Raw genomic sequence first — 21779 nt, 5'->3', positions numbered from 1 at the left:
TTATCACATTTTTTTTTTAAAATAATCCAAACCGGCTTAAGAACATCTCATCTTGAATGATTTATGAGAAGTAACAGAGTTTAATATTATCTTTAATTTAAAAATTTGAATTAGAAGGAGAAAGAAAGGGAGGGAGATGTGATTTACTGGGGGAGTGTTTAATAAAAAACAATAGAAGGGATCTTTTCATAAATACATCAGCTCTAAAATCGGAAAATATCAGGGGGTTGCGTGAAAAATAGACCTCTCTATATTCACTGATCGTCGTGATCGAGATAGAGAGATATCTTGGCGCCGTCCCGCGTGCGCTCTTCTCAGTGGGGGGCTCAATCCGGTTCTTCGAGCTCGCTAGGGTTAGGGTTTCCATCTAAGCTCCGAAGATGATGCAGCCCGGCGGAGGGACGATGCAAGGGCAGATGGACCAGCAGCAGATGGGTCAGAGCCAGGCGCAGTGGGGCACGATGGCGCCGCTCCAGCTGCAGTACCAGCAACCACCGCCGCCGCCGATGTGGAGCCAGCAGCAGCCGCAAATTCCCCCTCAAATCCCATCGCAACAGCAGCAGCAGTACCCTCCACAGTACCATGCACCCCCGCCGCCGCCGTCACAGTACCAGGTGGCTGCCGCGATGCAGCAGCCGGGATCGTCTGATGAGATTCGCTCACTTTGGATCGGGGATTTGCAGTATTGGATGGACGAGGCTTACCTTCAGAGTTGCTTCTCCCAGCCCTTACAGAACGGAGAGGTGATTAGCTTTGTCGCTGATAGTTCTATCTTTTGCTGATTTCGTGTTCTCATGTTAAAATTTTTATGATTTTTGTATATATTTTCCTTGCTGATTAGGGTTTTACAAACTACAGTTCAGGGTCTTAACTGGTGGATGAAAGGGCTTTTCTTGTGGGTAGATTGTTCCACTCTTGGTTTTGTTTATGAATTAGATGAGTAACATATATGAGTGTCAAAGGGAACAAGAATTTTTGTTTTGCTAGAGTGATTTTCAATTTTCAAATTGAGAAAGTAAATAGAAAGGATACTCGAGAGGGAGATTGCGGATGAAATTAATAGATTAGGTAGTGGCATGAACTTCGTCTGGAATTTTGATTAATGAAAGTTGATTTTGGAGATGCATGTATCTTGGTGAAAAGTTGGAGTAAACCTGTATTCCTGTTGATCTATCAAATCAGGTTTTTCATAAGCACAAAGTTCTATTACTCGTTCATCACAATTTTTGAAATTTTTAAGAGCTTTACTTCTCTAAACAGCTTTTACATGCAACCTTCAGTGTTTGTCTCGTAATGTGTTGGTATCCAAAACAAGTTCTGCAAACTAATGTTAGTTTTATGACCTTGAACTGTTTCTGTGTTTGTTGATCTCGAAAATAAAATATAAAATTGCTTTTGTTTGTACATGTTCATTATAGTGAGGTTATTGACATCGAATTTTACAAGGAATAAGTATGCAAAATTTAAGCCATGGTGCTCTATGGTTGCAGCTTCTTTCTATGAAAATCATCCGCAATAGGCAGACTGGTCATTCTGAGGGTTATGGTTTTCTAGAATTTGCAACACATGCCATTGCAGAGCGGATTCTTCAAACATATAATGGCCAGATGATGCCTAATATTGATCAAGCTTATAAAATGAATTGGGCATCACCGGGAGCTGGTGAGAGGCGTGACATTGGTGCTGATCATACCATATTCGTTGGAGATTTGGCTTCAGATGTTACTGATTACATTTTGGAAGAGACATTCAAGGCTGTCTATTCCTCTGTAAAGGGAGCAAAGGTTGTGATTGACCGAACTACTGGACGCTCTAAAGGCTATGGCTTTGTTAGGTTTGGAGATGTCAATGAACAAAATCGAGCTATGACTGAAATGAATGGAGCGTACTGCTCTTCAAGGCCTATGCGGATTGGTCCTGCAGCCAGCAAGAAGAGTGCTGATGCTCCACAACAATATACTGCAAAAGGTAGGGAAGTCCTCAAATCTTAGAAGTGTTCTGGCTATTCTTTTCTCCATACTGCTTATGGAGTATTTTCTTTCCAGCACACAATTGAAGGCTTTTTTAATTTTTAATTTTAATTTTTTATTTTGCAATGCAGCAGTTATTTGTTTATAGAGTAACATGGTCGACACTCTCTTAAGTGCAGAAATTGTTTGCTGAAAGCCTTTTCTCTTCTGACATTCGATTGTGATTAACTTCATAAAATGCCTAGCTCCTAATTCTCTTGAGATGTAGTTTGTTATTTCCTTCCAAGTGACTTTCGTTTGTGACGTTGGGCTCATCCTGTGAATGTGTTAAGTAATGAAATCTTATAAGAATTCGTGTTCTATCAAAGCAGGATGCCAAGAGGCCCTTATCTTGATTGATTTCAGCTGAGTGGCATTTCTCCTGTAGTTCGAGCAAGATTTAGGTCAGTCTTGCTGTTTATGCCATAATTGGTTCATAGTTTCTGTTGAGCCTTCAATGCCTTCTTTATTTTGCTTTTCCAATTTTTTATACTATTCAAGGATTTATAATCTCATATTACCTCTGTGCAATTGCCATTTCTTCTGCTAAGCAGTTCATTCGTTTAATAATATTGTTGAATATGCTGATTACTAAATTTTGTTTTGGGCTTGGAATTTGGTAATCTAGAATGTTATGGTTATTTAGGCTCTGCTACTGTAAAATCTGCTATTGCTTATTCACATCTGATACTAATATCGCGTTCTAGTCTTAGGATCTACATGATGTAGTTTATGTTTTGCAAAGCGAGTAATAGAATTCAACTGCTAATGTTTCATTTAGGTTTTTTAGAGCTAGTTTTCATTTTATTTCTATTTGCAGCATCATATCAGACACAAGGAACTGATTCTGAGAGTGATCCAAACAATACAACAGTAAGTGCATGATTTAACATATTTAAACATATACTTAAATTTCTCATTGGCATCCTTTCAATGCAGCTATTTGTTGGTGGGCTGGATGCTAATGTAAGTGAGGACCTTTTGCGGGAAACCTTCTGCAAGTATGGGGAATTAGTTCATGTGAAGATACCCGTAGGCAAGGGGTGTGGGTTTGTTCAATTTGCTTACAGGTTTGTATATTCCATATGCTTAAGAGTTTACATGACATTAATCTGAAACATTTTGCTTTTTCCGTTCCCATCAAGGAACGGTATTAATTTGGAGTATCTGGTCTCTCATTTGCATTCAGAGCTAATGCCGAGGAAGCTTTAAAGTTGTTGCATGGAACCTTGTTGGGTGGCCAGAACATTCGCCTTTCCTGGGGCCGCAGTCCTAACAAACAGGTTTGCTTTTGCCTTTACACGTAGTTTTATTTGTTTGAACTCATAAAGTTGTGAGTTTGATTGCTTTAACTTGATACTTCCAGCTACAACCTGATTCAAACCAATGGAATGGTAGTCACTATGGCTACGGCCAAGGATATGACATGTATGGTTACGCTCCTCCGCCTCCTCAAGATCCGAACATGTATGCATATACCGCGTACCAAGGATATGGAAATTATCAGCAGTAACAGGTAAAAGACGGGATGATGCTCTATCCTTGTCTTGATATCATATCATTGCTTCTGTCATATGGCAACCGATTGTTTATTTTCACGTTTTTTTACTGTTTGTTTATCGTGTAATTATAGCTCTCATACCACAAGCCATATTTATTTGATATAATTGACCATCTGACCTATTTCTAGGTCGTGAAAGTACTTGTTAAACTTGGTTTAAGTTGATTAATCATAAGTTATAACCAGAAAAGTCATGTGTCTCCACAATGTCCACATTAGCTATTGATCCCCATGCTTAATCATTATTATGTATTGTTAAGTTCCTTGTTCTTGCCTATATTTAGCCAACATATTTGAACATTGGATTGATTTTTCTATGTTGCAGTGATCATTGGTACAAGGTGGCGACGTGCTTTTGGTTTTGTCCACACAATTTGCTTTCTAGTCCTCGTCAATGGTTTAGGTTAATTATTACTGGTCCTAATGGCCCCCTTGTATGTTTGGTAGTCTGGCACCAACTTTTATTATTGTTATTATTAATTCTAGGCGGGAAATTTCTGGCTTGTACTCAAGCTATTATTTGTGTCAACATAGACAGATATTGGGTAACAGTTATATAATTGCTGTGTTATTTTCTAGATTTTTCTTTTAAAATGAAATATGACTTTTGGCTATTTATCCTCAATTTACTTTCTTGCTGGTATGTTTATATGGTAATTACATAAATGTTTGGTTTGGTTGCAGTGTGTCTGATGCTCTAATTTGGTAATGTTATTGAACATTTTTTTTTTAATTCAGAAACATAAAATAATATTGACAATTTATTCTGCACTGAATAACTACAAAAGTCTTCCATGGCTTGATGTTCACCAAGGTTTTACGAGGAAAGGATTTTTTTTTTTTTAAATAAAAAAATGGCTTGAATAAAAATGGTTATATCATACCGTCTGCACGTTAAATTCGTCACAAAAAAAATGGGTGTTAATAAAAAGAGATCAGTTCATTATCATGAACTTATATATAAATAAGTTGTTGTCTTGGGAGATAAATTTTTTTTTTTCATCTTCTAGGGCGTGGTAAGTGAAATACCCAAGAACTTACTTTAGACATGGAATAAGATTGTACTGAGATGAAAGAGACATCTAAATTGAATTCATTTAATAGTGCTTTGCTGTAAAAATCATAAATACTGATTTTCAGTACATGAAAGGGTATACAAATTGATCATTCTTAAATTGTACATGTCCATGTTCATCAATTGTTACATTCACTAGCTTCACAACGGCTATGCAGCTTTTCAGAGAAGACAGCTTCAACAGCCCGGACTCGGATCGTGGGGATCGCCGGAATACTTCGTATCAACAGATAAGATACTCGGTATATCAATATTGATTAGATCGGACTTTGCAAACTCTGCAAATGAATACAAGAAGAAACAAAAAAGCAAACCAAAATAAATAAGACTCGTGGCAACCGGCATAAACATGAGTATCTGGTTCACACAGCAAAATTGTTGCAATTGATAATATATGACTCGATTTTATTAGGCTCTAGACAGATTTTGGCCTGAAACTAATAAAGAATAAAATGCGTTGGCAACTCGGTTTATGATAATATTGATAATAAATTTTCTTTTATTCAGGAAATGATTCAAGTCCATAATTTTACAAACTATGATACCTGCTTAAATTCATTAGACAAACATGATTCATAACATCTTATAGTTTCCCAAAGTTTGAAGTCTCTATGAGTGTCTGATAGCCTTTCAAAAGCCATGGCTAAGCGAGAGAGTGATACCTTAAAAAATGAGAAGCCTTGGCTTGAATACCCCAGTTAAACTAGCATAAATCCTCTGATATAGAGAATTTCTAAAAGAGAATAGGCTCATTTAATTTGTTTCCTAATAATTTCTGGTCGTATGTATTGTCTTCCCAAAAGAAAGAATGTTGCTTGTTGTCACAGCATATTATAAGAAGGATTACTGGGTCATGATAGAACAGCTCACATACAGAGAAGATTTAGAAGGAAAAATGAAAAGTTCGAAATTCGTAATTAAGCCAGACACTTGCCAAAAATACTCATGCAAACATTTCCAAATTGTATGTTCATTGCAGGAACAAAACATAGGAAGTAGTGATTAAGCATAGTCTGATTTTAATCTTACCTCGTGCTTGAAACTCGCAGAAGTGGTTGCTTGGTATGTTTTACTTGATCAGGTCGGTTTCTTTAAGTTGAGGCAGTTGTCAGCAGCTTGGTTAAACAACTCTTGAACTTGTTTCAGTTCTTGATCTGAAAACACAAGACCATGCAATATGAGAGTATTGATCATCAAACACATTATTGACACTAAACTATTCATGAGTCAGAATAACTTTTCACTAGAAAATCTTGACCATTTGTTCAGAATTGTTCTCTCTTTTCTTTCACCATCAAAAAATCACAATTAAAAGAGAGAGAGAGAGAGGAATCACTAAAGATGACACTGAACTATTCTAGTGATATTCCACAGCATTTGAGTAGGTGAATCTAATGAAGATTTTAGTTAGATAACTTTTACTAAGGTCAAAGTTTTAAGCCACATCACTAAATGATGATAATAAACTGACAGGAAGCTCATACAACTTATCAGTCATGAAAAACAGCAGATTAGCTTCCTTTTAGCTCATCTCACAACAACAATGGCATGATATTAACACATAATGATTAAGATCAGTTTAGTTTTCCTCATTAGCAGCAACAACAAAATTTACCTGCAGCCTCTAGCTGCTTCTGAAGCTCCAAACCTACAACTTCATTCTCTGCCTGGATTATAAGGTTCAAAAGCATCAATATGAGCACACAACCATGACAAACAGTATACAATTACACAGATAAAAATATAAGAGTGTACCATCTCCACTTTGGAGAGTTGGTGTAACACTCCCTCACAGATCAGAATTTGAGATTAAGTGGAATGCTCACATTTCTCCAGAAAAATACAAAACAAAAAATTAAGAGTTTCTAGCTTTCATGTTCTACATAAAAAATTCTTCTTTTTCCCTAAAATGTTAAATGTTTTTCTTAATCTTTTCTGTTTGATAGTGAAGGCAAAATCTAGCTCTAACACAAACAAACATAATTTAGAGAAACATTACCTGAAGCTCTGCTATCCTCTTCAATTGAGCTTCTTCACCTCCAGACAGTGGCAATGCTGAAACAAGAGTATCAAACTGCAAGAAAGCAACAACCATGATATTACGCACAAATCCTCACCGTTTTCAGGTAAACAATCCACAAAAAGATAAACCAAGTATCATATATGCAAATCAAAACCACTAGAAAACATGAAATTTAAGAAAGCTTGAATCTTTAAACAAAAGAAAGCATGTTCCAACCTTCTTTGCGGCTTGAACTAGTGCGCCGCTCATTGTCTTGGTGAGTTCAGGGATATTGACATTCTCGTCAGAAGGATTCGCAGGCGGCTCAGGATAATTCGGCGAAAGCCTCACCGGTGGCGCATCCTTTTGCAACGTCCCAAAGATATCCACCGCGATGGCGGCGATGGCGTTCACCTGGTCTTGAAGCTGTGAGATGATATCCATGAATTCCTGATTCCCTCCTCTCGGAACCTCGCAGGAAGAGGAGAAAACCCAAAACGATCACAGCGATCAAGCGGAGAAATTAGGGTTTTGTTTGGGAAGCAAGAACACATTAACGAAGCACAAAATGCTTTTCTAAATACCCCCCTGAAATCTTCTATATTTGCAGGACGAATTGATATTTAAATATGACAGACTTCTTGGCCTTCATACTAATAAATAATATTATTTGCTACAATATCTTTTAAATATAACTGCACTGATAAATTGCATCAACTTGAAATTTAAAATAAAAAAATTGATGATAATATAGTCTATTAAAGTAATCTGTTTTTATTGAGATAATATTTTAAAATTTTAAAAAATTTTGGACTAGAAAAATAGATAATAAAAATCAATCTTTTAAATTATGTGGATGTTTTTTAAACACTCCATAGTTTATTCCAGAGAGATATTTGTAAATAAAAAAAAAACAAGGACTAAAGAACAGAAAAAAAATGTTAAAAATAAATATGGAAAGGGTGAGGGTTTAAGATGTAAATTCAAGTTTATTCCCTTAATTAAAACCCCCCAAGAAAACCCTTTTCGAAGTTTCTTTTTGTCTCCTATTTATAGTCCCAAGAACACCGCTTGAAAACTAAGCTAGGGTTTCGATTTCGAAAGATCCCTCCCTCCCTCTCTCGCTCTCCTTCGCTCTCTTCCCAACTTTCCCACTGTTTCTAGGGTTTTGGAGCTCGATCTCGAGCCCCCGCTCTCATGGCGGAGAAGCTCCGGGATCTCAGCCAGCCGATTGACGTTGCTCTGCTTGATAGCACTGTTGCTGCCTTCTATGGCACCGGATCGAAGGCCGAGGTTGGCGTTCATTACTTTCCTGACCTTAGTTTTTCTTTATCTGGGGTTTGGGTTTTGGCGTGGCTTTTTGGGGGTTTTGTGTGCTAGGTTTTTGAATGCAAGTGCGGGACTTTCTTTGTTTTGCTTTGCGGATTGGCTGTTGCTTTGATCGTGCTTTAGGGTTTGGTTTTTAGGGGTTTGATTCTTTGCGAAAGATATATCTTGTAGGTTTTGCGTCGTTGCTTGGGCTTACTCTTTCTCGAGATCATTGCACCTTTTTTCACTAGTTTTTGTATTAATCTTGAGCCGGGGTTTTGTATTTCATTGCGACAGAGACAAGCGGCCGACCAGATATTACGGGAGTTGCAGAACAACCCAGACACATGGTTGCAGGTTGTCCGCATCTTGCAGAACTCACAGAGCCTGAACACCAAATTCTTTGCTCTTCAGGTGAGAGGACTCTGAATAGCTACTGCTCTGGTGGAATAATGGAAGGAAATGTTTCTAGCATTAGCTTTTGCAGTTTTCACTTTTGATTGGTCTTCTATGATTTAGCTGACTTGAATGTAACTATACTCTGCTTTGTGAATTTGTCTGCTTTCAACTCGAATGCAGAATGCTGATAGCTAGATAAATGCACTTATAGTATGTCCAACTTTGAACATGTTTGAGTTTGTCAAAACAGTATGCACATTCCACTATTCTGGTCATGGAAAATGTAATGCTGCTCAAATGGATTTCTTTTTTTTTCCCAGGTTCTAGAAAGTGTGATCAAATATCGATGGAATGCTTTGCCTGTGGAGCAAAGAGATGGAATCAAAAACTATATTTCTGATGTTATTGTGCAGGTACTGATCATCTTCGTGCTTGCGCTTGATTGGTGTTATTCTTTTCATACTGGCTTTCTCACTGACTAAACATATTTCTATTCTGATGTGAATACTGGTTTCTTGTGTTGTACTTCAACTCTCTTATCTCTGGTCAGCTTTCAAGTAATGAAGCATCTTTTAGGAGTGAGAGGCTCTATGTAAATAAGCTCAACATTATATTGGTTCAGGTAGTGTGCTACCTCTTTTTTGTGGCTATTTCAATACAAAATTATTCTCACGATGAGTAGTATAATTAGGATCCTTAAGTTCCATGTATGGCCTTTTCTATGTAGGACCTTGCTAACTCATTTGTAGTAATGGCTTTGTCTGATTCTAGACATTCCCCCTCTGTCCTTTATGCTGCTTGATCTGCTAATAACTAATCTTGTTTTAGATTTTTGATTTTATATGTTTTGTATGTGTTATAAATGATGCTTTCTCTAAAATTTTAGTTGTGCTTACCCTTATTGATTCTAGCTCATTATACTCCTTTGACAAGTGTTTCCTATGAACTTGAAAATTCAGGTTTTAAAGCATGAGTGGCCTGCAAGATGGCAGAGCTTCATTCCTGATCTTGTTTCAGCAGCAAAGAGCAGTGAAACTCTATGTGAGAATTGCATGGCCATATTGAAGGTATTCTTTTGCATTTTGGATTGCAGCAATTAATTTTTGCAGTGTGATTTGGCTCATTTCAACTGATTAACTTGAATCATCAAATGTTCAGCTTCTTAGTGAGGAGGTTTTTGATTTTTCAAGAGGAGAAATGACTCAACAAAAGATTAAAGAACTTAAGCACTCATTAAACAGGTATAAATTGAGTGTCAGCGCCCATTTTATTCTTTTACCTGTTTATTATTGTTAACTGTCCATGTTTGCTGATTTGTGAGCATTTCAAGCCTTTTAACATATATCGATGACAATTGATTCTGTCCTTATTCTGCTGTTAAAAAGTCCTCCTTTGATAATATATTTTTCATTTTGCTTGTCTTGCATTTCTTTCATTATAATTGGTGAATCAGTGTGTTTTGTCTTGCATATCCTCTATTTGCAAAACGATCACTTTGTCTTACAGTAGTTTGTTGATGAACAGCGAGTTTCAACTCATTCATGAGTTATGCTTGTTCGTACTATCAGCATCTCAAAGGGCAGAGCTTATACGGGCTACATTAGCAACATTACATGCTTTTTTATCTTGGATTCCTCTTGGTTACATTTTCGAATCTCCACTGGTTTGTCTTTCTAACTACGTTGCATTTGGAGTAATTTGGTCAGGGAAGACTTGTGTTACTTTTTTAGTTTCTATATATTGAACTTATATATCCCATGTTTGTGTTTTCTGATAGTTGGAGACTCTATTGAACTTTTTCCCAGTTGCTGCTTATAGAAATCTCACACTTCAATGTTTAACAGAGGTATGCCTTTGTCATATTAATTCTTTAAGATGGCAAACATAACGTTCTCCCCTGATTTGTATGTATTAAGGTTCCTTCTCCTCTCCTACCTTCAATGTCTAAATATCTCTGACCAATGTCATTATTATTTGGTAGATTATGTGATTCAATGTCGTGTTACTGAAGAATGAACCTTTTCTTTATTATGCCATTCAATCCCTTTCATATTTTGATGAATAAATAAATATATGTTTGGCAGAATTGTATTACGTAAATTACATTCTTCAATCCAGTTCCCACCTCTTTGGGTTCTTGTGGTAAATTTCGTTTTCATTTTTGCAGGTTGCTTCTCTTCATTTTGGTGACTTCTATGACCAGAAGTATGTCAGAATCTACACGATTTTCATGGTCCAGCTGCAGGTGTTGTCTGTAGACAATCTTCTAGTTGTAATGATACTCTTTTTCATCTGATATTAATTCTTCTGCCTCTTTGTTTGTATTTGATCCAGAATATTCTCCCATCCACCACAAATATACCTGATGCGTATGCTAATGGTTCAAGTGATGAGCAGGTACACTGATGTTCACATATGCAACCATTTCATGCTTTCCATTCTTTCTATGTGAAAACACATGAGTGCAGTTTTTGGTTCTTCATTATGTTTTCCAAACATTATGCAACCTAATAACGATTTCTCTTTTCATTAGGCATTTATCCAAAACCTCGCCCTGTTCTTCACTTCGTTCTTCAAGGTAAGTCTCCTTGTTAATTCCTCACTAGTTTAGAAATCTGTTGATCATGTAACTGGTAATGGAGGAACAGTTTCAAGTCCGATAGGATTGGTAACATTTTTGTGTCCTATTACCAAAATGAAAATCCTTTGCAAAAGGAAATTTACACTGTTTAGTGGTCAGGATTGGACTCATCTCTTTTAGCTGACTTGTGTGCTGTTATTTTTAGTTATTGATTCTTAATATTTATGAACAGTATATAATGAAAAGGTTGTATGCAGTATCATATTCAAATATTGGAGTCCACTGCTGAGAGTAGAGCTGCATTGCTCTTGGGTCTTGAATATCTGATAAATATTTCGTATGTCGATGATACAGAGGTTTTTAAGGTATAAATTTATCTCACACTTCTGCTGTGTTGCTCATGGAAAATGATCTGAAACTGTGGAATTTTGATGCGTGAATAGGTATGCCTGGATTATTGGAATTTGCTGGTCCTGCAATTATTTGAACCTCACCACAATTTGGACAATCCTGCGGCAGCTTCAGGCGTGGTGGGTCGTCAGATGCCAATATTACAATTGTCCTGCAATATATAATGATTCTAATACCTGCCATATATAATGTCTTATCTTTTAGTACATGTGGTTTTTATCTTTAGTCCATGTGCTATACTGTAGGTAGCATCAATTACTGGATTGATGGATGGTCTTGGTCCTCAACTTTCACAACGCCGACAACTCTATTCTAGTCCAGTGTCAAAGTTAAGATTGCTCATGATTTCTCGGATGGCAAAACCTGAGGAGGTCATTGTTGTTGAAGATGAAAATGGAAATATTGTCCGTGAAACTATGAAAGACAATGATGTACTAGTCCAGTATAAGGTTTGGTCAATATTTTGCCTCTACACACTTATGATGTGTTTGCAAATTTTGTTTCTATTTTATTCATTTCAATGGCCTTTTTATCCGACAGAGTTGTTATCTCTAAGTGTTCTTCCAGCACTTATCCTTATTGAACATGATTATGAGATGCATGTTTATTATAGCTCTTGAAATAAATTTTTGTATGCTAAGACATTTAAAAACTTTGATTTCCTATGGATAATTGGAGCTTGACAAGGAATTGAAATTTGGTTGTATATGTTCTTGAATACATTGGACTTCCTTTATGACATTCTTTATTTCAAGGCATTTATTTTCTTTTATTTTGTCAGATAATGAGGGAGACGCTGATATATTTGACACATCTTGACCATGAGGATACTGAGCAACAGGTTTGTTGATTTTGAACGCTTTGTTGCTTAAGTGCATTCCATATAGTGCGATATGCATCTACAGAAGATGACTGGCCTTCTGGCGGTACTTATGTTGCTTTGTTGCAATGTTGTGTTTTGAGGCTAGATATTTTGTTTCTGCAAGTGGTGTTATTCTACTTGAATTTAACCTTTTTCTAGAAGCCAATTTTTGGTGAGTGGTTGAGCTAGTTGATATATCATTAGAAAAGAAGAGGGAATTAAAAATGATGATGCAAGGAATAATTATAAAATTTATTGTGTCAATATTAGCATGTGATAAGTATGCTATGTGACTATGTGAGTGTTAAGGGTTTTACTTTACATTATAGCATTATGTTGAATCGTGTGAGACATTTTTTATTAGCATCATGGTGGTTTATGGTTTGTGTTGAAATATTTTCCTCCATATCCAAGCTTGCAGAAATTGTTTAACACAGCTATTTATTTGATGATTTTAGATGTTGAAGAAATTAAGTAAGCAATTGAATGGAGTTGACTGGAGTTGGAACAACCTAAACACGCTCTGCTGGGCCATTGGGTCAATATCTGGGTCTATGATGGAGGAACAGGTATGTCTGTTTAAGTTTAATATATATTTTATCCTTTATTCACCAATTTTTATAACTAACTAGCTCTGATGATAAATGCTGTTGAGTATCATTGCATTTGTATTTCATACCTTCCCTTGTTTGACTTGCTGAAAAAAATGAAATCATTTTAGTTTCAGTGGTTATGTATTTGTAAATCTTATAACAATAGTTGATTCATTGTTCTTTAAATTTTGAGTGTTATTTCTATTGTTGCAATTGAATTGTGATGGTGCTTGGAAGCCCGCTTTATGATTTTCATAAATGATGTGAACTGTTTTTTTTTTTAAATCTTCCAATGTTAGATGAGCGTTGTTTTCATATAAATTTGAGTTAATCATATTCATAATTTTTCTAGTGAATTAGGGGTTTAGCCAGCTTTGGTTTGAGTATGTCTCTTGAGTTTGGTTCCGACTGCGAGTTGAATTCTTATGAATTGAGCCAGACTTGGGTTTTGTTTGCTATTTGGAACCGGGCAAAGGATTTGCACCACCATTAACAATGCCGACCTGTAGTATTGAACCATTTAAGTCTTTGTCAATTTTACCATGTTCCTTCTTTTTGGATTTTGGTAATAGCTTCTTTCAATATTATTTTAATGGTAATGTTTGCTCATGTCACAGGAAAATAGATTTCTAGTGATGGTAATTCGTGACTTGTTGAATCTATGTGAAATTACGAAGGGGAAGGATAATAAAGCTGTTATTGCCAGTAATATCATGTAAGTCACAATTGATTTAATAGCATATTTACTCAGTTCTCGTGTCTTTTGTTGACTGTTGGTAAGTTTTCAGGTATGTTGTTGGACAGTATCCAAAGTTTTTAAGGGCTCACTGGAAGTTTCTCAAAACTGTCGTCAATAAATTGTTTGAGTTTATGCATGAAAATCATCCAGGAGTTCAGGTGAATATAATTGTGTCAATGTATTTTCCCCTATGGTTTTTTATTTGGCTGCTGATCGTGCAGGATAGGAGTCATATAGGGTTACACTGACATGTTTCATCCAGGAGATGTAATAAACTTTTTTTCTGTTGCAGGACATGGCATGTGATACTTTCCTGAAAATTGTCCAGAAATGTAAACGTAAATTTGTTCTTACACAGGCATGTCCCACATTTCTACTTATGACAAGCTTATTGTTGCAGTTCTGTATCACTCCATACCCCATGTTCCATTGCTATCTTGATATCTTTATATATCCCATGTTCTAGTTCTGTATCACTCCATATCCCATGTTCTCTATCACATGATAATGTTTTTTTTTCTTCTATCCATTTGATTTGCTGATGTTGTAAAAACTTGGAATATCAAAATTGTCCATCAACTCTGTTGTGATATGAAGTTTCTGTTCAGAATGCTTATTGCCATCTGAAAAGGAGTAAATTGGAGAAGTGGCATTGACTGGCTTTTATATGATTTTACTAGGTAGAGAGGATAATCAGCACTTAGGAGGAAATGGGAATAATGAACTATCCTAGTTGAGTTAATATTAGATACACCAACCCACCAAGATTTATTTCAATAGCGTCATTAGAAAGATTCAGTAAGAACTTACTGATTTTTTTTTTTTTTAAATTATTGTCCATCCTAATTTGGTATCTCACCTCACATGCCCTGCAAATTCTGTGCTTGTCTCTGCCTCAGTCTGTAAAATTTGTAAAGCTGGTACTTTGTGTTTTGTTTGTTTGGTTGATTTGACAAGAAAGAAATAAATGTTTAGTTATTATGTGTTTCAAACTGGAATTGGAACCAATCTGTAAGGAAAATGCGCAAGGGGTTGGATGGGGAGTGCTGTTGCTGTAGCCCCAGCGCATGATAATTGGATCCTTCTTGGCTTTTCTATCACTTTGTTCCAATATTCAAAGATTTGTTTGTGGATTTCAATTTGGTTTTTGAATATGAGCTTAATATTAGATTATCGAAATGTCATGTGATGCCTTGATTGCTTATATTTCAGCTTGGGGAGAATGAACCTTTTGTATCGGAGCTTCTGTCCAGCCTTCCTGTTACCATTGCGGATCTTGAGCCCCATCAGATTCATTCATTTTACGAATCGGTATTAATACATAAAAAGCAAATCATGTATTTGCTTATCTAATATATCGTTTTAAGCAACTCATTGCTTTGTATGTGCAGGTTGGGCACATGATCCATGCTGAATCAGATAGCATGAAGAGGGATGAATATTTGAAAAGGTTGATGGACCTTCCTAATCAGGTTGGTCGAATTTGTTGTACTACCATTTTTCTTTATAATTATGCTTCTTCCATTTTGTACGAACTTAATTTATTCTACAATGATTGTTGTGGCAATTCAAGTGTAATTGTCCACTTGTTGCTTGTTGAGATGTCATATATTATCTTCCTTTCCTTTGCACTGCAGAAATGGGCAGAGATAATCGGACAGGCTGGCAGGAGTGTTGATGTTTTAAAGGATCAGGATATTATTAGAACTATTCTTAATATACTGCAGGTAATGGGTTTGACATTTCTCTTCAGCTTTGCATTAACCACTGTCTCTTCATATGATAACGGAAAATCTGTAATGTTTTGCTTCTAATGCTCACAGACAAACACTAGTGTTGCTAGTTCTCTTGGGTCATATTTCTTCCCACAAATATCATCTATATTCTTGGATATGCTGACAGTATACAGGTATTAGTCTTATACTGCCATCTTTTGAGGTTTTGGTTGTTCTTCCTTTTAATCCAGTATTCAATGGTACTTGATATGACACTAGTTTTTTCCAACAGAATGTACAGTGAACTTATTTCTAGTACTATAGCGGAAGGGGGGCCATTTGCTTCCAGAACGTCTTTTGTCAAACTTCTTCGGTAATGATATTTATTATTGTCAATTTCATTTTTTGCAATATCAGTTTTTCTTGATATTGTTCAAGGACTTACAACATGGGACAAACAGATCTGTGAAGCGTGAGACTCTTAAACTGATCGAAACATTTGTGGACAAGGCTGAAGATCAACCTCATATAGGCAAGCAATTTGTGCCACCAATGATGGACCCTGTTCTTGGTGACTATGCAAGAAATCTTCCAGATGCTAGGGAGTCTGAAGTGTTATCTCTTTTCGCAACAATCATTAATAAGTATGGCCGGGCTGCCTCTAATTCTCTGTACTGCATGAAAAATAAAGCTTTGTTTTCTAATAATCTATTTGACAGTATTGGTATTTTTGTTTTGTCCAGATGTAAATTTACTAATATATTTTTCCTGATAACTTGTTTGCAACATGTTTGTTTTAAATGGTCAATAATATTTAACCTGATTATTGCAGGTATAAACGTGTAATGATGGATGAAGTCCCCCGCATTTTTGAAGCTGTTTTTCAATGTACTCTTGAGGTTAGTATTGCACATACTATTATGGAAATTACCTAATTCTGCTGTGCTTATTATGTTGCAATCTTCATTGTTTTCCAGATGATTACAAAAAATTTTGAAGATTACCCTGAGCACCGTCTAAAGTTCTTTTCTTTGCTGCGTGCAATAGCTACACATTGTTTTCCTGCTTTAGTCCTGCTGTCAAGTCAGGTAGTGAACATCTTTGCTTGTGGTCATCTGCAATATGTTGTTACAAGCTGCATGCAATATTTGCACATTGGTTTCGAGTCTTTTAGAAAACTCTAATGCAGTTTGGCAATGACAGCAATTGAAACTTGTCATGGATTCAATCATTTGGGCTTTCCGGCACACTGAAAGAAATATCGCTGAGACTGGCCTTAACCTTTTAGTTGAAATTTTGAAGAATTTTCAGGTCTTGATCATCTACCTTATTATTGGTGCTTAGTTTTCACAAGCTAGTTTATACATTTTACTGATGTTTTGGTGATGCTGATTTCCAGGTGTCTGAATTTTGCAATCAATTTTATAGGACTTACTTTGTGACAATCGAGCAAGAAATCTTTGCTGTCTTGACAGATACATTCCATAAGCCAGGTTTCAAGCTGCATGTTCTGGTGCTTCAACATTTGTTCTGCTTGGTAATTAACCAACTACTAAATTTTAATGGTTGTAGAGTTATCAATCTGTTATAATACAGTTAATTTAATGGTTACATTTTCAGGTTGATTCTAAATCATTGACAGAGCCCTTGTGGGATGTTGCTTCTGCCCCATTACAATACCCTAGTAATGCTGATTTTATTCGGGATTATACCATTAAATTATTGGGATCATCATTTCCAAATATGACACCTACGGAGGTACCCAATTAAATTATGAACCTTTGATATGCTTTCGTAGTGGCGCAAAGTTGTCTTAACTTTTAACTTGTTTCAGGTTACTCAATTTGTCGTTGGTCTATTTCTGTCAAAGAACAACCTGCCTACATTCAAGGATCATATTCGAGACTTCCTTGTGCAATCAAAAGAATTTTCAGCACAGGTAATACTAATGACATACTTGGTTTCAGTTCATGTAATACTACTTGTTGCATGCTTGGTCTTGCTATATTGAAATTTCTTCCCAGATTCCCTGGGTGTTTGATTTTTGTGCTACTTATATTCTTCGACTATGCACCCAACACTCATCCCACCAGTCAATTTTTTTTTGTTATTTAAATTAATATGTTTATAAATTATCTACAGTAACTCAAAATTTATTATTAATTCAAATAATATGATTATTTTTATTAGTATGAAAAATAATTCCTTATTCCTTGAACACATGCTTTTCCTCACCAAGCAAGTACAATCTTAGACTATGGTTACAATGATCATACTAGTTCTCATCTTGAAGCAAATTTAGTCAAAGGTCAGAAGGAACAGTACTGTTGTTGAAGTCAAAGTTTTGCATGTCTGGCCAATGTGATCATATCCATAAATCATATACCCAAACAACAATAAACAAAGAAAAATGATGAACAACTCAGATTAGTAAATGCAAATTTGAATTTCTGTGCCCAATGTGATCTGTGGCAGAACTGTTTCTCTGTGCAACAGAAACATTTTCTATCCTTATCATCCTTATTCATTTTTTAAATTTAGTTTCTTAGGCAGATTATAACTGCTGAAGGTTTTTTTGAAAATAAATTATTACTCTTTGTTATATGCTGGATATGAGCAATTTTGAGATGCACCAATCGAGTGTAGTTTTTTTGTGCTAATACTATTCCACCATTGCAGGACAACAAAGATCTTTATGCAGAAGAAGCAGCTGCTCAGAGAGAGAAGGATCGGCAAAGGATGCTCTCTGTACCGGGGCTTATCGCACCAAATGAGTTGCAGGACGAAATGGTTGATTCATAGTGTTTGTGATCTTGAGAGCATTTATCTGAAATTTTTAACCAACCTCCATCTTATAGTCCAAAGGTTGCTTTAACTAATCATTTCTAAGATGTTCAAGTATTAGGGATTTCACTGGGATAGTCAGATAAGAACCTCTTGCTGCAAGAGCTGTTGAGACTGCTGGTGATACTAGCGGGCGGGTGTTCTTGTTGGTTGAAGTAGTTGCGGTTCTTGATTAAGCATGTATTATTATATTATTGTTATTACTATCATTAGGGTTTTAGCTAATTTTCAGCCGGCATCTACGGCAGTGTTTAATATTTTTTGTGTTGTTTTTCTATCTATGGGATACATAGAAGATAAGTAGGTAGTGTGGAGAAAAAAAAAAAAAGTGTAGTTCTTTTATGACTTTCAGTGTTTTGCTGGCATGTTTTATTGTTTTGCCATGGTTCAGTTTTACTTGTAAAAAATACATTACTGATGAAGTTGATTCTTTTCTTCCTTGGTTTCCATTGTTGTTGATGTGTGGTATTATTCTACTTGAAAGTATATTACCTAAAATTTGCTTGTCGCAACCATTACTGATTAAATTAAATAAATAAATAATTATTACCACCTTCTAATGTAATTATTTTTCAGTAGTCACTGGTATGATTGTTTATAAACTTAATATTTGAAAGTATGTTAATGTATAATTATAGGTTATTTTTAATAGATCAGTGTTAGCAGGAGGGAATTAATTTTTAGGTTATATAAAAATATAAAATAATAATCTTTCTGCTTATTTTACTCCCGTTTTCTGTGAGTTATCCAGGCTGCTAGGTTGTTAAGAAAGCAGAAGTGTGTACAAATTTTGGCTGAGCATGTGGACGGGGGATGAAATTTGTGCACACAATTGTTACTCACAATTTAAAAAATTTGGCCTCAAAGCTCACTGAGATGATGAATTATGAATATATTTGAAATGAAAAGACACCCATCCATGGACCATGATCCATGCCCGTCTATATGTGTATACTCTAGTGAATCATGTCATGTATATAAAAATTAGTTTAATTACTATACAACTCCTTGTAATTGTGTATTTTCTGTCCTTTTAGTCCTTGTAATTTTTTTTAGGTACAATTAAATCTTCATATTGGGTCATTCTAATCCGTGGTGTAGAGTGTAAATTGCAAAAACTTAATTGTACCTAAAAATATTATTGTGGATTAGAATGATCAATTTGATCAAATATGAGGACTTAATTCTACCTTAAAATAATACAAGGACTAAAAAAACAAAAAATACATAATTATATGGATCTCTACAGCAATTAAACCATAAGAATTTGGATCTCATACCATACCATAGTCCCTATCATCATATCATCTCTTCAGATTTTTTATATATACACACACAATCCATTGACATTGTTGAGAACTACTTATTAGTAGCTTATAGCAACACCTTCACCACCGCGCGGTGGTGCTCATAAATAAATAAATAAATAAATAAAAATGGAGGTACATTTGCGGGACCTGTTCGCCAGATTCGAAGACCAGTTCGGCTCCGGCCCCGGCCTCGGTCCTAGCTCCGGTACATCCCTCCTCCTTCTCGACTCCCTCCCTTCTCCATTCATCAAACACCTCTTCCGCTCCTCCGCCGCCCTCTTCCGCACCGACCCCTGGAAACGCCTCCGCCCTTCCCACCTCCTCGGCCTCCGCGTCGGCAAAGACTCTGACTGGTCCTCCAACAGACAACCATTCCCCTGCGCTCAGTTCATCGGCGCTGATGGCGGTGACCTCGCTCTCCACCTCTTCAAGTCTGAATCCGACGCCCTCAAGATGACCGGCCTTCGCGAGACCATCCGTGCCCCCAATACTGAGCTCCTCCGTGTCGTCTTCGTCTCTGAACCTCTCCTCTCCTCCGCCGACAAGCGTATGGTTAGATCCTTATCCCTCGAACCCTCCGGTCCTCGATCGGTTTCCTGTCTTCGACGTCGCGCGCTGCACCTCCACTGGATCTCTGCGATTTCGCAATCCGACGTTGGAGGAGCTCCGGTATGTCTACGCCTTCATGAAAGCCATCGCCTTGCTGCATCCCCTCCTCCAGCCAGCCAAAGACCCCGCGCCGAAGCGCGGGAGAGTGATCCGCTTCGAGCCATTCATCGAGACGGTGGACGTGCAGTGGCCGCAGGAAGTCTCCCGTGGTAGCGATCTCGTTGCCGTCACTGTCTCCCATCCTCCCGGTCAAGCTTATGAAGAGAAGAAGCTCAGTTCCAACTCCCCCAAATTCATTGCAGAGCCTCCAATAGAGGATTCAATGAAGAAAGTCATAGTTGCAAAGAATTGGAGCATAATGAGGCAATGCATGATGTGCGAGAAGGAAGTGCCCAGCGAGCAGTGTTTGTGCTGCGGCCGGTGCCGCGCCGCCGTCTACTGTGGCCCTGTTTGCCAGAAACAACACTGGAAGGATGAACACAAGAGCATTTGTGGAGTTTTCAAGGCCATGATGGAGAGGGAGGAAGAGTTAACTCTCAAGGTATTCACTTTCCCTTGTTTCGTAGAGCATCCTTGCAAATGGCTTGATCTCATGGGGCTTCATCAGAAGGGAATGTGGAGGAGAAGGTGTGATTGCTATGCTCATTGCCCATTTGGTTTGCTTCCATTGGAGTTTGGTGGTGTTTCTAATTCTTGGGGAGGATTGAGTGATGGTGAATTTCCTCAAGATACTCCATTTGTGAACTATATGGATGGTGTTTCCAATTTAATTCTCCTCTCTGGTTGGTCTGAGTACTATAATCTTCGGCCATTGCCAATGTCGAGCCCGGTGGCAGCCATACTTTCACACTCTTTGACGTTGTATCACATCCTCACTTCTCTTTGTATTAGTTCGAAAAACCGGTTGATCAAAGGGAAAGAAGTTGTAGTGCATTATCTTGGTCCTGAAGGTGAGTTGGATTGGATGCCTGCATTCAGCGAGATCGGTCATTTGCTCAATGGAGTAGGGAATGTGCAGATTGTGATGATCGGTCCTGAGGTTCCTAGTAATTTATCTGGATCAGTTTCCGGGATCAGTGGTAGGGTGCGAGTGAGTTTGGTGAGAGGCATTTATCAAGAACAAGCATCTTATCTATCTTCAGCTCATGTTGTTATTGCATTAAATTGTAAATTGGAGAGTTTTGGGAGCTGGGGAGGTGCTCTTGAGCTGATTAAGTCAATGAATGTGCCTGCATTCTTCACTGATAAATCCGAGATCTCGTGTGCAAATGCTAAGCAAGTTCTTCGGGGAGCCGGATTGCATATCAGTCATCCTGTAACTCCTAATCCATTCCGTTCACCTTTGCGCGAACAGGCAACTTCGAGCAATCTACCTTCATTCAGCAATGGTTTTGTGTTTGGAGTGAATGCATGAGAAACAATTGCACATTGGAACTACTTTCTATCTATATCTGGTATGGTACTATCCCTTATGTTGCTCTATGCTTACTCTTGAACATAGAGTTTGGATGTTGTTAGAAGTTGTTCTTGATGTCTGTGTCTTTAGTTTGCCATTGTTGTTCTGCTATTTTTGTGAATCAATCCTACTTGTTGGAAATTTGAAATAAGAGCAATTTAATCAAATGTTGTTATTATGTGTTCATAAAAATTTAAATTTCCTTGCAAACTGTAATTATATGCGACAGTTGATGAAAAATGCTGCATCAACGAGGAAGCACTATTTGTTTATAAAGAATAACATATGTTTGATGACAGTAACTT

General features: G+C 36.9%; 4 protein-coding genes across 7 annotated transcripts; 3 read left to right on the top strand and 1 right to left on the bottom strand.

Moving 5' to 3' along the window:
• Nucleotides 1-274: 274 nt before the first annotated feature.
• Nucleotides 275-4186, top strand: LOC120277527 (polyadenylate-binding protein RBP45-like). Its single transcript, XM_039284387.1, has 7 exons — nucleotides 275-743; nucleotides 1491-1968; nucleotides 2830-2882; nucleotides 2949-3079; nucleotides 3199-3292; nucleotides 3376-3525; nucleotides 3896-4186. The coding sequence occupies exons 1-6, from the start codon at nucleotides 381-383 to the stop codon at nucleotides 3520-3522; spliced, it is 1266 nt and encodes a 421-aa protein (XP_039140321.1). The 5' UTR covers nucleotides 275-380; the 3' UTR covers nucleotides 3523-3525; nucleotides 3896-4186.
• A 461-nt stretch (nucleotides 4187-4647) lies between these two features.
• On the bottom strand, nucleotides 4648-7238 carry LOC120276848 (mediator of RNA polymerase II transcription subunit 21). Of its 2 annotated transcripts, none has more exons than XM_039283572.1 (5): nucleotides 6885-7238; nucleotides 6645-6719; nucleotides 6261-6312; nucleotides 5675-5799; nucleotides 4648-4861 (listed from the first exon to the last, which is right to left on the bottom strand). In XM_039283572.1, exons 1-4 carry the CDS (start codon nucleotides 7089-7091, stop codon nucleotides 5723-5725), a joined length of 411 nt encoding a protein of 136 aa, XP_039139506.1. In that variant the 5' UTR covers nucleotides 7092-7238; the 3' UTR covers nucleotides 4648-4861; nucleotides 5675-5722. The 2 variants fall into 2 exon arrangements, with proteins under 2 accessions (XP_039139506.1, XP_039139505.1); XM_039283571.1 differs by having other exon boundaries at nucleotides 4648-4923; nucleotides 6885-7236.
• Nucleotides 7239-7704: 466 nt separating this feature from the next.
• Nucleotides 7705-18548, top strand: LOC120277223 (protein EXPORTIN 1A-like). 3 transcript variants are annotated; one of them, XR_005541484.1, is made up of 33 exons: nucleotides 7705-7940; nucleotides 8253-8369; nucleotides 8675-8767; nucleotides 8905-8976; nucleotides 9314-9421; nucleotides 9513-9595; nucleotides 9879-10017; nucleotides 10132-10200; nucleotides 10522-10599; nucleotides 10689-10751; nucleotides 10888-10932; nucleotides 11193-11300; nucleotides 11379-11465; nucleotides 11592-11795; nucleotides 12128-12187; nucleotides 12667-12777; nucleotides 13419-13516; nucleotides 13590-13698; nucleotides 13833-13898; nucleotides 14753-14851; nucleotides 14932-15012; nucleotides 15178-15267; nucleotides 15364-15449; nucleotides 15548-15628; nucleotides 15717-15899; nucleotides 16088-16154; nucleotides 16233-16343; nucleotides 16459-16566; nucleotides 16655-16792; nucleotides 16876-17013; nucleotides 17090-17194; nucleotides 17935-18120; nucleotides 18182-18548. XR_005541484.1 is itself a non-coding variant. In XM_039283976.1 (32 exons), the coding sequence occupies exons 1-32, from the start codon at nucleotides 7845-7847 to the stop codon at nucleotides 18055-18057; spliced, it is 3216 nt and encodes a 1071-aa protein (XP_039139910.1). In that variant the 5' UTR covers nucleotides 7705-7844; the 3' UTR covers nucleotides 18058-18548. The 3 variants fall into 3 exon arrangements, 1 of the variants encoding a protein (XP_039139910.1); XR_005541485.1 differs by having other exon boundaries at nucleotides 18178-18548; XM_039283976.1 differs by having other exon boundaries at nucleotides 17935-18548.
• A 919-nt stretch (nucleotides 18549-19467) lies between these two features.
• On the top strand, nucleotides 19468-21641 carry LOC120277949 (zinc finger MYND domain-containing protein 15). Its single transcript, XM_039284829.1, is given in 2 exon segments — nucleotides 19468-19991; nucleotides 19993-21641. Coding segments are annotated over 2 exon segments (1896 nt in total). The 5' UTR covers nucleotides 19468-19535; the 3' UTR covers nucleotides 21433-21641.
• The last annotated feature ends 138 nt before the right edge of the window (nucleotides 21642-21779 follow it).

This window comes from Dioscorea cayenensis, chromosome 15, assembly GCF_009730915.1.
Source record: "Dioscorea cayenensis subsp. rotundata cultivar TDr96_F1 chromosome 15, TDr96_F1_v2_PseudoChromosome.rev07_lg8_w22 25.fasta, whole genome shotgun sequence".
Classification (NCBI taxonomy): Eukaryota; Viridiplantae; Streptophyta; class Magnoliopsida; order Dioscoreales; family Dioscoreaceae; genus Dioscorea; species Dioscorea cayenensis.
Note: the sequence above shows the minus strand (reverse complement) of the source record. Positions and strands in the feature narration are given on the sequence as shown.

Coding starts and splice junctions, on each gene's coding strand:
- LOC120277527 (XM_039284387.1), top strand. CDS start 381: ATGATGCAGCCCGGCGGAGGGACGATGCAAGGGCAGATGGACCAGCAG. Junction 2,883..2,948: donor GTGATCCAAACAATACAACA/GTAAGTGCATGA, acceptor CTTTCAATGCAG/CTATTTGTTGGTGGGCTGGA. Junction 3,080..3,198: donor TTTGTTCAATTTGCTTACAG/GTTTGTATATTC, acceptor ATTTGCATTCAG/AGCTAATGCCGAGGAAGCTT.
- LOC120277223 (XM_039283976.1), top strand. CDS start 7,845: ATGGCGGAGAAGCTCCGGGATCTCAGCCAGCCGATTGACGTTGCTCTG. Junction 10,201..10,521: donor CACTTCAATGTTTAACAGAG/GTATGCCTTTGT, acceptor TCATTTTTGCAG/GTTGCTTCTCTTCATTTTGG. Junction 16,344..16,458: donor TAGTCCTGCTGTCAAGTCAG/GTAGTGAACATC, acceptor TGGCAATGACAG/CAATTGAAACTTGTCATGGA.
- LOC120276848 (XM_039283572.1), bottom strand. CDS start 7,091: ATGGATATCATCTCACAGCTTCAAGACCAGGTGAACGCCATCGCCGCC. Junction 6,720..6,884: donor TAGTTCAAGCCGCAAAGAAG/GTTGGAACATGC, acceptor GCTTTCTTGCAG/TTTGATACTCTTGTTTCAGC. Junction 6,313..6,644: donor AGAGGATAGCAGAGCTTCAG/GTAATGTTTCTC, acceptor CTTATAATCCAG/GCAGAGAATGAAGTTGTAGG.